This window comes from Cryptomeria japonica, chromosome 7 (assembly GCF_030272615.1).
Source record: "Cryptomeria japonica chromosome 7, Sugi_1.0, whole genome shotgun sequence".
NCBI classification, from domain to species: Eukaryota; Viridiplantae; Streptophyta; class Pinopsida; order Cupressales; family Cupressaceae; genus Cryptomeria; species Cryptomeria japonica.
In genome coordinates, this window is record NC_081411.1 from 423,972,294 (window position 1) to 423,988,711 (window position 16,418).

At 36.2% G+C, this 16,418-nt stretch overlaps 1 protein-coding gene across 5 annotated transcripts in view; it reads right to left on the reverse strand.

The window, feature by feature from the left end:
- The window catches only part of LOC131065617 (DNA topoisomerase 3-alpha), a 242,746-nt gene that overhangs the window by 96,347 nt on the left and 129,981 nt on the right, over nucleotides 1-16,418 (reverse strand). For all 5 annotated transcript variants that reach the window (XR_009111439.2, XR_009111440.2, XM_058000180.2 and 2 more), the window contains one exon: nucleotides 11,551-11,625. Coding sequence is in view for 3 of the 5 variants with exons in the window: in XM_058000180.2 (XP_057856163.2) it covers nucleotides 11,551-11,625 (75 nt within the window). In the remaining 2 variants the exon portion in view is untranslated. The remainder of the gene's footprint in view (nucleotides 1-11,550; nucleotides 11,626-16,418) is intronic.

Below are 16,418 nucleotides of genomic sequence, written 5' to 3' on the forward strand. Positions count from 1 at the left end.
TTAAGAGTGATGTGCATCCCGAAACACGCAACTTTTTTCTATAAATGATAAAAACTTAATTCTTTTGAATTTTGGTTTGTAACATCAATACCCAGGGCATGTAGTTGGTTTGATAGTGATATGTTGAATATTTTTCATTTTATTAAGTTTTGAAGTCTGACTAATTATAATTTAGATATAGGTGTACGTTTGAACACATAACTTGTTCTATATATATCAAAATTCTATTTTATTTTTTTTGTTAGAAATAAGACATCAATACCTAGTGCATAGATATTTTTCAGAATTTTTTTGAATTAGTTTACTATTTTTACCAATGCATTGAACAAAGAAGTTCATATTCGATGAAAAACTGTAATATACCTGAACCGATCAGCTCACAAACTTCCAATTTCCCCTGACAAGATGCGAAGGCCATAGAGAAAGGAGTACGGTCCAAATGGTTGATACACCAAGGGCTGTATGGCAGAACCATCAACTGTACAATGATGTTTGGTGCTTAGCTGTACGGTATGTACGGTCAACAGTCACACGCAGGTCAAACCCCTTCGGTCTGTACGGTTTGGTGTGGGTCCACGGCACAGTCGAGCCACTGTACGGTGGTGTTATGCTGCCCATACAATCACTTCCTTCAACCCAATGTACGGTCTAGAGGTCGTACAGCATCAATTCCCTTCCCTTCGTGCAATGAATATGATTGTCAATTTTCCACCAACTACTTTCCTTCGCGTACGGACAAATCTAGTATTAAGATGCAAAGCGAAACACAAAATATTATGTCGTGTAGTGCAAGGTAGACAATGTAATCAAATCAACACAATTTGGCACAGGAATGAACACACCAAACATGCAAGTAGAAATTCAGATTTAATAATGATAGCACTTCAGATTACAATAATCTCAGACTGAGAGCAGAGCAGAGTAGGGTGAGGAGTTACTTCCACCAAAACTACGAATGCCAAGTAGGGAGGATCTTCCACCTCCGAAATGGTTGACAACTGAACTCCAACAGGAATTTACACATACGGAGAAAATACCAAATTCGCATACCTACAACTAAGCCAAACTCGGCCATATAAATGGGCTCTAGGAAACTTCCCAAAGGGCTACAAACGGGCTGACACCCAAAATTTTATAACTAACTAATTAATAAAAAGGGCCCGAAAGATATTATTAAGTACGGGGCCATACAATAAATTATTTAAATTGACTACTTAATTATATCGGGGGCATTACAGTCCTCCCGACCCAAGAATTGCTTGCCCTCAAGCAATTGCAGACTCAAATGATCCCAGATTTGTTCGCTCTCCCATGCGGCATCTTCAATCAGAGGTCCTTCCATCAGACAGGGTATTGTTGTGCATTGCACACACTCCCTATCGTCGATAGGGTCCCCCTTGTTTCTTTTCCAGTTTTCGTCTCGCCTGGTGTAGGGTTTTTCGATTTTTATCCGCCATTTTGAGATCCAGCAAGTAGTAGTGAAGCAATAGGCTCTGATACCACTATAATATTCCCCCATGGATATTACCAGATTTTTAATCAGAACATTTTACATGTATATTCATGAAAAGATCTGCATTAAATTCAATCTCTAAACAACCAATAATTGTAACAATTTATAAATGAAAATCATTTATAATAGTTTGAAACCAACACTAAAATTTCTTATGAATATTACCATTAATTCCTCAATAGAAAATCAAAAGAAATATCCAATCTCAACCACAGAATTTACAGTCAGATTGGAATTACCTGCAACATGTATTTCACGCACAAGTGAGACACCTGAATGATATCTCCAACAGAAAATGGGATTTTGTCCACTGCCTCCAAGCTCGAGGGTTTCCATCCTCAAACCTGCAGAAAGATAGAGCTTCCCAAAATTCTCCAAGAGAGAACAATAACCAAGCATGCCCAGAATGAGCCTCTCAATGTTCTTTTAAAGCACATCACTGTGACTCTTCGTTTCCCCTTCTGCCTATCACTTCATATTCTTCTCCATTGTCTCTTTATTTTCCCTCTTTCAAAATTAAAATGACTTTATTAATTATTCATTGAGCTCCATTAAGGTATTTTAATACTTTACTAAATAATTAAATTAAGTTGTCATTAAATTTCATATAATTTGACAACTTAAAGTTTAATTATTTAATTGACTTCTAACGTCCCAAAAAAAGGGGACATTACATTTTGGAAATCAAACCAGAAACCTCCTGTATCATTGAAATGAAAGGATGTTTTACCAACATCTTCATTTCTATCCCCAGGTAGTGCATTCACTATTTTTGAATTTCTATCAACTTCTTGGGCAATCAAGGCTATTGGTTTGACCACTTCATTGCTTTTATTTTCAGCTTGTATTGATACATGAACATCAGAAGAAACATCTTCTAGATTTGACACACTTCCATCTTTAGGCAAGGTATTCTCTTTGTTCTTTGAATTGAATCTCTCATCTTCTATTTTCTGCTATTCTCTCTTCAAAATAGGCTTCAATTTTCCCTCACAAGAACTGAACACACCTTTGACTAATTCACCTGAAGTGGAAGAGAGAACCCACTCACTTTTTTGAACAGCCATTAGCATGGATAATAGGGGCTGAGATATAACATCACTCTCATTTATACACAAAACCATAATCGTCTTCCTAGCTGCAATAATTTCTTTGTCATGTCTTCCATTGGCTATGACCAAGAAATGATGAAACATATCATAGATCAAATCCTGCATTTCCAAATCTATTATAAGATTGTTAATTCTGATTCCTACAAATATTTTTAGTATAGCAATTCTTCTTGAATACTGAACATTTCTTAAATCATCAAGATCTTGAAAACTATGTACAATCAAGTGCAATACCTCCTTCATTGTCTCGACTCTCATCATCATACAGAATTTGAGGTGGCAAAATCCTTATGATTTCACTCAAACAAGTTACAACCATAATTCTTATATCGTCATCTGAATGGCTCAACCATTTAGGCTGACTAAGAAAAGTCATTGTTGGAACCAAAGCTTTTTCCAATTGATTTGAAGGTGACTGTCCCACTAAGCCTAAATATCCTTCCAATTGATTCAAAGTAATGAAGACATTTACTGATTTATTGCCATACTTTCATCTAGAAAACTCTCAATTTTCTCTAAACAAGATGGCAGAATTGTATTGAGTCTTGCCCAATTTGTTTTAATTTTCAATCAACTCAACCTAAAGCAATTTGCTTACCTTTGCCTCAACCGATACCACTGTAAGAGAACCCCCTGTTCTAGACCATTTTTTGCACTTCTTTACCCACTCAGCTATGTAGGTATTTCAAACAATTGTCGTGCTCCACTTTATACAAAATTTTCAAAAGCAAACATGACTGATCATAACATCAAATATGAACACTTGCATCAACATACAAACATAGAACTCATGAATTAAACAACAAAGCAAACATGTGCCCTTTTACTGCAAAATCATAATGCTTCAATTACATGTACAAAAAAATTGATATGGTTATCCAGAGATGAACAACATTAACAATTTATTACAAATTACAGTAGGAAGATTTTTGTAATGAACAGCAGATTATAACAGGAACATTAAATGGAATTTTGACTTGAAACCCAGCTCACGGACCTGCTACCAAACGATACACGGAATGCGGTTCTCAAAATTCTCCATACCATCGGTTGCTAATATAAGTAATGCAGATTCTTAGAAAAACCACATTTGTACTTCCATATGCCTTCAACTAAGATTACTTCTTGGACAGAGTTAACCAGTGTTGTCTGTAACCATTGAATCCTCAAATGCTGATATTTATGAAAGGAATTCTTGCTGGAAGCTGAGGGGTGCAGTAATACTTGCAAGGGCTCTTTCAAATTCAGGAAATAATAACAGGCCAATCTCAATATAGTTTGTCGTCTTCACAATTACCAATCTATATCATTGTTCTTTGTTTAGAAACAGTCCACCTCAATGCTTAGAACCAAACCACAACCTTCTTGAATATTCCCAAAAATGATTAGCTCATCCCGTACATATGAAACGGCTCAATGTTTGTTCATGATGAAATGTTGGCTGTCTTCAAAGAATGGAGAGCATCGCTCAGCACTAGATACGCCCAGAAATATTGAACTGCAACCACAACCAACGACAGATCTCTCCTGATTAGTAGAGTCGTTTCCAAAATATTAGTGCGTAAATATACACCACGGCATTGTGAAGGAAACTATGATTTGTGTGAAATAGATTTCACTGTGAAAAGAATATCATTAAGAATCAAATGTTTGTCGTACATATTTCCTAAGACTCCACTATATAATATTTGCTAATATTATGAGTAGAGGGACCTGTTATGACGTTTTCACACATCGCCCAATTCCAAATGGGGACCCCCTACTTTTTAGGCCCTCTCGGTCTTTTGTTTTGGTTTTTGGGTTCTTTTGGTAGCAGTCTCTCCAGTCTCTTTGCATTGCAGGTGTTTGGGGGGTTGAATTCTTCAAGTTTCTTTTTCGTTTGAGTGATTTTGGTGAAGTCTAGGGCCTATTTCATCAATTTTAAAGTTTCTACCTTTAGTCCTAGATTTTAGGGGTTTCTACTAGGGTTTTGGAAAAAATGAACATGGAACTAGAATTAAGACCCTTTGAGAAGCCTCCCAGTAAAATTTGAGCGAAAATGGAGCAACTTTCTATTTTTAGAAAGTTCCTATTTTTTAGGGATTTTACCGAGTCTTGGAATGTTTTCATTTTGCCAAAAATCAAACTTACTATTTTTAGTAATTTCTATTTATAGTAAGACATTCATGTGTCCTGTTTTGGGGTCTAACGCTGATGTTCTGAAAGTTTCTATTTTTGGAAATTTTATTTCTGACGGGACCATTCAAGCAGGCAATGAAGATCAAGCATTCAAGACTACTAAATCCGGAAGGTTTGAAAAGCAGATAGAATCAGTCAAAATTGGCTAAGTATTGGAAGCCCATTCCTGAAGTGGAAAGCTCGAGAAATTTGTCTATCTGGGAAATCACATCAAATCCATATATGGTAGCCTGGTCCGGAAGAGGCCCAGAAAATCACCTAAGTGAGGAAGAAGAAAGGAAATCATGAATTCCTCCACACATGGAAAAATCAGCCCTACTCCTCAAGAGGGCACCAAAGTGGAGTGGTCAGGGAAGAATTGAAAGAATCATGAATTCCTCCACCTATGTAAAAGTCCGCCCATGAGTGAGTTCAGGCACCAAAATGAAGAATGTATGGAAAGTGTGAAAGATGATGAATTCCTCCACCTGTGCAAAATTCTGCCCTAGCATTGTGGAAGGCGCCAAATCCAAAGGATGAAAGAAAGTCCAACAAATCATGAATTCCTCCCCTTATGCAAAAATCTGCCCTACTCCTCAAGAGGGTGCCAAAATGGAGAAGTCGGGGAGGAATAGAAAAAGTGTGAATTCCTCCTTCATGGTCAAAATCTGCCCAAAGCCAGGTGAGGGCGCTAAAATGGAGTCTCCTTGGAATGCATGGAAATTTGATGAATCCTTGACCAAGTCAAAATGTCGCCTAGGAGTGAAGGACGGCGCCAAAATGGCATGTCAGGGAGGAATGGAAAAAGTGTGAATTCCTCCTTCATGGTCAAAATCTGCCCAAGCACTGTGAAGGGGCGCCAAAATGAAGAATACATGGAAAATGTAAAAAAATCATGAATTCCTCCCTCCTTGAGGAATTGCGCCCTGGCCAAGGAAGAATGTTGAAACGTCTAAGTCAAAGAGAATCAAGGAAATGATGAAATTCCAAGACATAAAGAATCCCATGCCTAAGGTGGAAAACTGAAAAATTTGTCTAAGACATGAAAATCCAAGGGTTAAGGACGAAATTGAAGGTTAGGAATGGATTGAAAAAGCAGAAAATCCCCTCGAGACAAAATTTTTAAAAATCCATTTTTAGACACCAAATCTCGTTTGAAATTCAAAAAAAATTCCAGATTTGGGATCATGAGAGATTTCTCTCTCTCCTAGACCCGGGTCCTAAATTTTAGGAAAATTCCTAAATAATAGGAAATGTGGCAAATTGATGAAAAAGCTTCCTTGGAACAATATGAACTCAAAAAGCACAAAAAATTCCTTCCTCAACGAAAAAATTTCCAAAATTTCCTCTCCAGTTCCGAAATGTGCCTAAGGTTGGAAGCAGAACATGAAAATCAAAGTTCAGAAAGAAAAATTCAAAATTCAAAAAAAATTCCTTCCTCAGGGAAGAATTGCATCCAAGAAGAAGAAATTCCAAGAAAGTGGAAAAATTGACTAAGTGTTGGAAATTCCTTCCTTCCGGACAGAATTCCAGGAAAGTGAAAATTGACTAAGTGTTGGAAATTCCTTTCTTCAAGACAAAATTCTTGGGAAATGTGAAATTTAGCTAAGGCATGAAGGAATTCCTTCCTCAAGGGGTAAAGTAGAATCAAGGTCAAAATGAGATTAAGGAGGAATTTTTCCTCCACATCAAAATTCCTTCACCATGGAGAAAATGCGCTCTCAGAAAGGAATGGGCGCCAAATGAAGGTAAGGAAGGAATTTTCCTTCCGAGATGAAATTCCTCCATGACATGAAAATTCCGCCCAAGGAAGAAGATGAAAATTCAAAGGCAAGGAAGGAATCGAAGATGAATAGAACAAGAAAATTCCCCTCGGGAAACATTTTGAAAAATCCGTTTTTGGGCATCAAATCACATCCAAAATTCAAAATTCTTTCACACTTGGATTCGTGGGAGAATTTCCTTTGTCTTGGAACCTAGAACCCTAATTTGAAAATTTTCCTAAAAAATAGGAAATGTGCAGAATTGATGAAAGATCTTCTCCAAGGCAAGGAAAATTCAAAATCTCAAGAAAATTCTTCCCAGATAAAGTTTTCTCTCTCCAAGGGTTTCTTGCCAAGTGGCAGCCAGGTCAACGCATGAAGAATTAATGGAGCATCTTTTGCATGTAGCCGTCACATTTAAGGCATCATGGCAGATTCTTTTTCTGCATGCAGTCGTCACATTCAAGAGATGATGGCGCATTTATGGCATCATGGGGCGATTTTGCATGGAGGCATATTTATTGCATTTATTATTTATTGGGCGAGCTTGATTGATGATGGTGCATTCAATGCACAATGGACGCCATTTTTGATAGGAATGTAATTAATTGTAATGGGATGGAATTAATTGTATATGGGCATAATGGGCATTTATTGTTGATTCCCACCTTGTTGCATCATGTGTGGGGAATCTTTTAGGGAGAAACCCTAATTAGGGTTTTGCATGTAATCATGGCTTGAGGCCTATATAAAGGGGTGACCCCCCTCATTTGTAAAAATAGGGAGATTTGTATGAAATTGTTGCGATAAGTTTTTGAAATAATAACAATGAAATATTGTTCTCTGATGGTGTCCACTTAAGTTAATTTTCAAAACTTGCATGGTTTCACCTTCCTCACTTAGAGTAGAATTTTATTTTCTCAGTTGTTAGATAAAGTGCTTTGATTTCAAAGGAGAATGTAATGGTGTTTGATGAATTTTCATGGTTCATACTTTTTGCATCTTGTTGATTGTAAGTTGCAGTGTAAAGTTAGCCTAAACACTCAAATTTGTGCTAAGTTCGATTGTGAATGGTCATTTGGATTGCATCGTGTTGGGTATTCAAATGTACTTTCTCAATATGAAAATTATTCAACATCCTCAGAAGATTGCACCGGTTCTTGCACAGTTGTAGTTTATCTTGGCGAAGCAGAGCTTGGTTTATTTGGAATTTGTCCACCGAAGCATTAACTATTGATATCATTGCCCTTAGGAGTAGATTTAAATCCTTCTAAATGCTTTTTCCCTTTATTTTCAGTTCATTTAGTCCGTTCGAAGCAGCAGCATCACAGAATTGCCATATCCGATGATGGAGTTCCAGCCACAACAAAGAAGTGAAAGAATGATGCAAACATAAGGCCCCTTGGATTACCATCAATCACATCTGCCACTTGAGTCACGTTCGAAGCATAGAGGAACCTTGGAGTTACTCGTTTGAACATTCCGCAATCTTAGCATACAGTTAAACTTTGATCAAGAGAGAGTGAAGTGACCATTGGTAACTTTATTCTATGTTAGATGTCGTCATAAAAAACATGTCAACAAGACCCACATTTATTGTGCCACATAATACTCAGAATATATATTTTGAATCAACTCCTACTTGAACAAGACTTAATTTTGGAACAAACCTTTCAACTATTGATGGAAGAATTCCAGCGATGCCTAATTGTCTTGGCTCTTTCTTGCAATGACTGGACTCCAATTGCTTGACAAAGATGACCGATATCGCTTGTGTTAGAAAGCGCAAGCAAAGCTTTAACAAGTTTAGTTTGTTCTGCAAAGACCCCCAACTCATACAACCTTTGGTGGCAATCTTGCCCTCCCTTATGCCTTTGCTCTGCCTCTAACCATACACAATTCGACGTCACATTGGATCACTATTTACCTGCGAAGATATATCCGGCTAGGAAAATAGATATCGTGTGCAAAAACCTTAGTCCATCAATACATTGCCCTTATAGGATATCATGTAGCTGAGTCGCAATAATAAATAATCTCATTCAGACACCCTTGAAAGGAAAGAACTAAGCTATGCGCACAAATAAGAGAACTCCCAAATGGACAATGAAGAGGTTGTGTCTTGCAAACAAGATGAAAAGACTCCACAAGTCTAGCAATATTTTTTTATTTCCCCCAACTTCAAGTGCTCGACGCCAAAAAAAATATTGTTTGCTCACACCAGCTTCATTGAATCACACCCAGCAATGAATTATAGTGGCCAATAATATTAATCAATCAACTCATGCAATGCAATAATATTCCTTATGCTCAGTAAGGAGAGATCTTCAACACAATCATGGAGGTCACACCAATGATTTTGATTCTTCACAGACTCGGCAAAGATTTGCCCAAAAAAGGAATTCGCACCACCAAATAAGTCTTCTCACGACCCCAGGGAATGAGAACCGCCACTCATATTCCAGCAAATCTTCTTTGAATTCCCACAATTTTGCTGATTTGAAGCAGCTAAAGCTTATTTCACATGTTTATCAATTCACCTTTTTTTTTTCCAAAACCATACGCCAATAGCTTGGACTAAAAAAACAACATACAATATTATTTTCTATCCTAAAACATTTAAGCACCCAACTCAATCAAACTACCATAAATTAAATATGGAAGCCTGATAAATTCAGAAAATTGTCTTCATTGAAGAGACTCCAATTTTCAGCACCAAACTTTAAACTCCAATGTGAAATATGATAACCAAACAACCAAACTACAATCATGAAACCCCACAGGCTGGCAGGAAAACCAGCTCTGATACCACTAAAATATCCCCTATGGATATTTGCTCCAGGTTTTACCAAATGCTCCATAGTAATTTAAAAAAATAGTTTGCATGAAAACTAATTTCTTTTCATCCAATATCTTTGCACATGGAGTATATTATAAATCATATAATAACAAACTAGAACAACCATCTGAAATTATATATGTCCATTGTCATCAAAATAGATAAACCATTACAACCTCCAGCAAAATAAACAGCAGAATTATCTTTCCAATCATAGCCACATAACTTACAGAAAGATTGGATGCACTGAAAAACTTCCCAATCACAGATATAGGATGTATAGAAAGATTGGAAATCCACATGCCAATAGCAGATCTATCTGATATCTTCAGCAAATACCAGCCAAAGTAGATCTTTCACCACCGTAACTAGTCTTCTTCAAGAGGGATTTCGTCCTCAGAAAGGCTGATATGGACCAGTCCAAATCTCTAGAACCTCACAGGGTTATAACCAAGAAATGAATAAAACCAACCTACTCAAACAATCCTCTCAATGCTCTTTTATAACTTTTGGAATGTCCCTTGGCCTTCCATTTCCTCTTGCCTTTCATTTTTTGTTCTTTTATTTCACTTTTGAATTAAAGGTGACTTTATTTGATTTCCCACTTTATTAAGTCACTTAAGTAATTATATAATATTATCATTATGATGTACTTTTTTTAAAAGGAATAATATTAAACAATTACATTAATGGCTTATTAAATAATTAAACATGCTTTTAATTATTTAATTATATCTTAAGCCAAAATGGGACATTACAAAAGTCATTTTATGTCGGAACTATTTTTAACATTCTCTTATTTTGATGGATGACTTGTTTGAGAAGTCAATTATTACTAGATCATCTATCTTTCGATCTCGTCATGTGAGATGTAATTTCTAAGTGAAAGTTTGTATTAATTTGTACTTGCAATTTCCATAGAATTTATTGGAGTTCAGTTTTAGTTTTGGTGAATAGGAATTTGTAATAAAACTTGCATGACACACAAACAGTCAGTAGTAAGAGTTGGAGTGTAGTTAATTTCTTTCATTTATTTTCAAGCAATATCTTATAAACATTATCATTGTTCTACAAGGATACGTTCCCCCGGGGGGGGAACCATGTCCCCTATATGGGGACATTTCCGAGACTTGGGGGAAACATCTCCACAGGCCCAATTGCTTGCCATATGGCACATCCCATTACATACTAATTTCAAACTTTAACTTTGTGAAAGCTAGTTTGCATATATTGCAGATTTTGCCTTGAAGATTTCAATTTGTATATCAACGCTTCCCCCCACTACCACTCTGTCACTATCCCCCCACCATCCCCAAATTTAGGCTCTTGGTCCCCCCATACCCGAAACCTGTCCCCATGTCAAGAAACTATATGGAACTATGAACATTATAAATAAATGTCATTTTACAAAAAAAAAATTTATAGAGAATTTTGACACATACCTGTTGCTGAAATTGTTGTTCACCATTATTGTTAATACAAAATTCATTTTTCATTCAATAGAATTTATTATGTCTAACTTCCTTTTAAATTGCAATTAAAAGGTTTTGTTATGTCTATTGAGGGAGAATATATTGTTTTTGGCAAGTTGCAAGTTTTGTATTGCAGGTTTGCTTGAAGTTGAAGATTGTGGCTTTGGATCAATCTCTTAATTCAATTTACCAAAGCGTTTATGTCCTCGTATTTAATCCTATTCAATCTTTATATGTATTTGCATTGTTCCATCTCTACTTTTAGCTGAGCAAAGCAAGCATGCAGATATAAATTTATTTTCAATAAAAAACATAAAAGTATTTTGCCTAGCATGGAAGTGCGTGTCAACCTTTTACCCAAAAAAATCGAAAATGATATACACATTCAATTTTTTCAATATGTTTATCAGCCACCTCAAAAAAGATTATAGAGATTGTAAGTAAATAGCATGTAGTGTGCAGATTTAATTAGTTTTTATTTATAGGGAGCTTTCCTTTCTAATTTCAAGAGCAATTCTACTATGCGTATGTTTCATTTTGTGTTACACTAAAAGGTGTGAATTCAAATGTGTGACACAGTGCATCACCTTTAAAGAAAAGATTTAATTCCAATGTGTCAACAACTATCAATTAGTAATCTAAAGATATAGATATCTTTTCAAGTAAAGATACTAACAAGTAACTAAATATTCACCTGTTGTCCACGAATAAATGTTGGAATAACAGAGCCTCCCCAAGATTCATATTTATAAATTTCCAGGTAGTTTTTCTGCAATAACCAAGAATAAAATGTCAAAATACAACCTTAATGCCACATAAACATGTTAAATAAAATGAAATGACTACTTCTTTGAAGTGTTAGTTATATGTTTCTATGCAAGCCTAGATTCTCAATGAAAACTGAAAAGACAACGATAGCTTAAGATGAAGATCAATTCATGAAAGCAACTGTAAAAACTATGCATTAGAAAGAGGCGATGAAAAAGAAAAGTACATCCTCAATGATGCCCTGCAAATTGCAAATATTTTATAGGAAAAAATACTTCCAAATATATCAACAAAACAAATAAATAACTACTTAAAGAAAAGAGCGCACTAATATAATTATTTCAACTATCCTTCTTATCTATATAAACATGATTCAAATAGTTATGGGGTGTTAAAATAATCTATACTTTAGAGATACAATATTGCATAAAATTGCTCTAGCAAATCAAAACTGCAAAGCATGTGACAAGCTATCTTATCATCTCCTAAAATACGCTCCAAGATTTCCCATAGCATGTTAATAAGTTTCAAAGCAATGATCATGGCATACGATGTGTCAAACATCAATCCTTAGACCACCCTTGGACAAATAATTCCACCATTGCACGATCTTGTTACAAGGTGGTAATTTTCTTTTATCCAACTGTGTGCAAAGAAGCAAATCACTTAGGAGATGCCTCTGAGTAGGCAAAAGAAATGTGTAGTAAGTTTGTCATGGTATGAAAACATGTGGCCTTACATTATGATTCTCAATATTAAGACAATATTATGAAAACTAGGTCTTGATTTCTATAATCTTGTAAGAATCCCTACTGGTTTGTTCTGTAATTTTTTCTCAGATATTTGACAAATATTCTTTTTCTCATGCACCAACAGTAGAAAATATTATGCACGTCTAGTTTTAACACAAAAGTTTAACAGAATATAGTTATGAATATATGAAAACACGATACTTTATTCCATAATTTCAATAATATTATGCTCTTTACAGATAGAGAGCTATTTACTTAAAATAGTAGAAAATAAAGACAATTAATTTATGACCTCAACTATGATATATGGGCAGCATACAAAATATGAACAAATCTGTATCAAAACTGATCAGATGTTAACATAATGATTCTCTCATCTGGTCAGCAGCATACTCTTTGTCGCTGATTTTGGAAAGTGATGCTAATTCATGCAGTTAGCATGCTCTTTGTCACTATTAAAACTTCGACTAGCAATCTTAAATGATGCTAATTCATGCAATTACTGATTTGGAAAGTTGGGCGTGATAGAGGTGGGAATTATGGTGTAATCGTCCTTCAAAGAGAGAAAGGCTTGGCCATTAACTTTAAATATCACTTCCACATCACCTATATGTTGGTCGTTGGAATTAACCTCACACCATACTGCTGGAGACACACAGATTGAAGAGCACTCAGTTATACTGAGAGAGGGGAGGGGGGTGAGCAGGGGCGGTGAATTAGTATAACAACCACCTTTTACTTTTCAAAACTAAATGAATCACAATTGCAATACTTCAGCAGCATAAAAACTGGCAGCATCAGAGCCACCCCTATCTAGAAAAGGCAGGGGGGCGGTGGATTGGAGACAGGCTGCGTAGGCTGCAGACACATAAAGGGAACCATTGATAGAGAGAATGTACGTGGATGGATGATAGATGATAGAAGTAGCGATGGGTGGGTAAAGCAACAGAGCAAGCATCTTCTCGCATCAGAGCGCGTAGAGGCTCCGGTTGGTACAGAGGCCATAGGTAAAAGCCCATTCAAAAGCAGCCCATTGGCCTGGAAGCACAGAAGGAAAGTAAGGAGCAATGGTAGCGAAGTGAGCATCTTAACCACCATAATCATAGGCAGAATAAAAGGCATCTAAGCCTGATATGGAGGCACCGGATACGGAAGCATATGTCGCATCCCTTCATCCACAGCAGTAACATAAATGCAAGATCAAGCAATTGCGAACATAGGAAGAACAAACGATTTACGTGGACACCCTTGTAGGAGAAAACCATGACAAAATATTGCTTTGTACTAGAAACTCCTTCCAATCTTTGTAGGCACCAACCCACTAGAGAAACCAATCACCACAACTGAGCACCAAACCAGCAAGAGACATCAATCTCTTTTAATGAGAGGCACCAACCTCTAATAACAAAAATTGGGTCTTCTTAAAAATAAAGCTCCTTCAAAAATGCCTTAAATCTGCTGCAGATCTGCCTTCAATGGCCGTTCCAAATATCTTCAAGATCTCCATTAACATACTCTCAAAATACTGCTCAAAATATGTTAAAAAAATGCAATATTTCTGCTCAAGATCTTGCAATAATTCTCCTTATAAGGTCTGCTCACAAATCTGGATTAAATCTACTTCGAAATATGCACTTTTCTTCTTTAGATCTGCTCAGAAAATAAGAATGATCTTTAATGAATTGCTTGATAAAGTGAACCCCAAATGGTCTTCCTTTTATACATGCAAATTGTGTCCCTTCAACAACAGTTACCTCTCTTCATGCTGGTCAGCCAAGATCAGATCTAAATATTTCATTTTATTTTTATTTTCTTGCCCAAGTGGGTGCTCAAACCAAGGGGAGCCGATTTAATTTAAATTATTTGCAGCCCTCAATCTTAAGTACACCTCTCAAGGGAGTAGTCCACATTAAAATTATATTTAAATGCATTTTTAATACACATAATTGGGTCAGCTCCAAGAGTGGGTTAGCCACAACAATAAAAAAAATTATAAAACATTAAATATGTAATATATCTCCCCCTTGCTTGATGGCATCTCAATCATAGTGCCATAAATTTGGCACAAACTGACCTCCATCAAATACATCACAAAATGCACTTTGACATCAATGACAATAATCCAACACTTATATATTTGCAAACTTCTCCAAAGGCAATCACAATCACTTCCTTTTAACTCCATAGGGGCAACAAACACTTGACAGACCTAGTGCGACCTCCAAACTGCCCTACAAACAATGTAGCAACCTCTAAAATGTTCAAAACCACCTATGATATGTATTTTTTGGCTTCCCAACTACCATATATGACTCCTAGAATGCTTTTCGCATGCCCTAAAATGCTTGCATGACCTTTAAAAACCCCTTTCACAACCTTCAATGAGCTTCACACATCCCTAGCGCTACCTCAAAATGGAGTTGCAACACCTAACTAGTGTTTTTTGACTTACAAAACGCCTGAAGTGAACTAGCACAACCTTTTTTCACACCTAGAATTGTTTAATCATGACCTCAAAATGTCAAATGCAACCCCCAAATTGTAAACGTGACCTTTCAATTACCTATAACTAATCCCACGTCCTTATTCACTTCGATTAACATTGTCTCTTCAGTTTTATTATTGAATTACAAAATGATTTCCAAGCAATAGTGTCAATCTCTTCAAAATAATATTCTATTGAAACCAATTGATTTCCTTGAATCCTCAAATCAATTCAACACGACAGCGACTTCTGGATGAAATCCCCTGTCGACTATGTGGGTTTTCATCCACAAAATCAATTACCATAAGGTTTTCTTCCTCCAGATGTCAAATCCAAGTTCTCTATTCCTTTCATGAAAATACCTTTTCATAATGATTTTCGCACATTTAAATTGCTTGCTCTTAGTGACTTAATATTTTATTGTATAGTTTGGCTCTACAAAAGTCACTTATATAATACTTTTAAATAATTAAAATTATTCATCTTTTAATTTATTTATTTTTGACGACTTAATTTTATTTAATTATTTCCCAAGGATTAATAATAAGGGGCATTACAATCCTCTCGCTCAAATATTGCTTGTCCTCAAAGAATATAACAGATTAAGATCCCAAATGAACTTGTAGAATACTTCACCATGCTTTTGCTAAACTACTTTGATGCCATTTGGAAATTCTATGTGCCAACTCTTTGTTTTCATTTCTTATAATTTAGCATAATCACCATCCTAATGAACCACATTGCAATACCTACAAGATCTGAGTTCTCCATTTATAAAATAGAACATCGCATACTACAATGTCTCAATGCAACTATTACTTCCAACTCCACTATCAAACATGATCTTGGGCATCAAAGCAATTAACATATAAGCATGATACTCAAAACAATTCATTATGGATTCTCATGAGTAAACTTCACTTGGATTGCATATCCTGTGAATGTCACCCTCTATGTTTCTTGGATTAGAAAGTGTCCCAATATTCAACATAGAAGGTAAATTATGTAAGGATAGTTCATCACGAGCACGCATCACTTGAGTTTGTGCCACTGACAAAAACCCCACCAACATGAACTCTTTCCGCATTCCCTCAAAATAACAATGTTCCACAAGGACGTGTCTCCCCCAAAAAAGCACGAGTTTCCAAGATGGGAACATCTCTTGGACGGGGAGACAAGTCCAAAACGTCTCTCTGCCGCCCCTCCACCTCCACCACGTCTCTCATCCAGGGAAGAGATATTTCTAACTTTCTTCCGACCAAGAGTGCAAGAGAGACGTCTCTCTTAAAAGAGACGCCACGAAGAGACGTCTAGACATCTCTTGGGCACCTAGATGTCCCTCAACAGGGAAAGAGACGCCCAGGCGTCTCCCGCGGTGGCAAGCAAAAAAAAGTGCTTTTAAAATTAAAAAACATATTTGTGCCTAGGTAAATGTAACCCTAAAATGATAGAAAGCTCATAAAAGAGACATTTAGTCTCATTTCAGTCATTTGCAACAACAAAAAAGCTTAAAACATCTGATTTGCACTAGCCTAGAAACCAAGGATGTGGACTGCA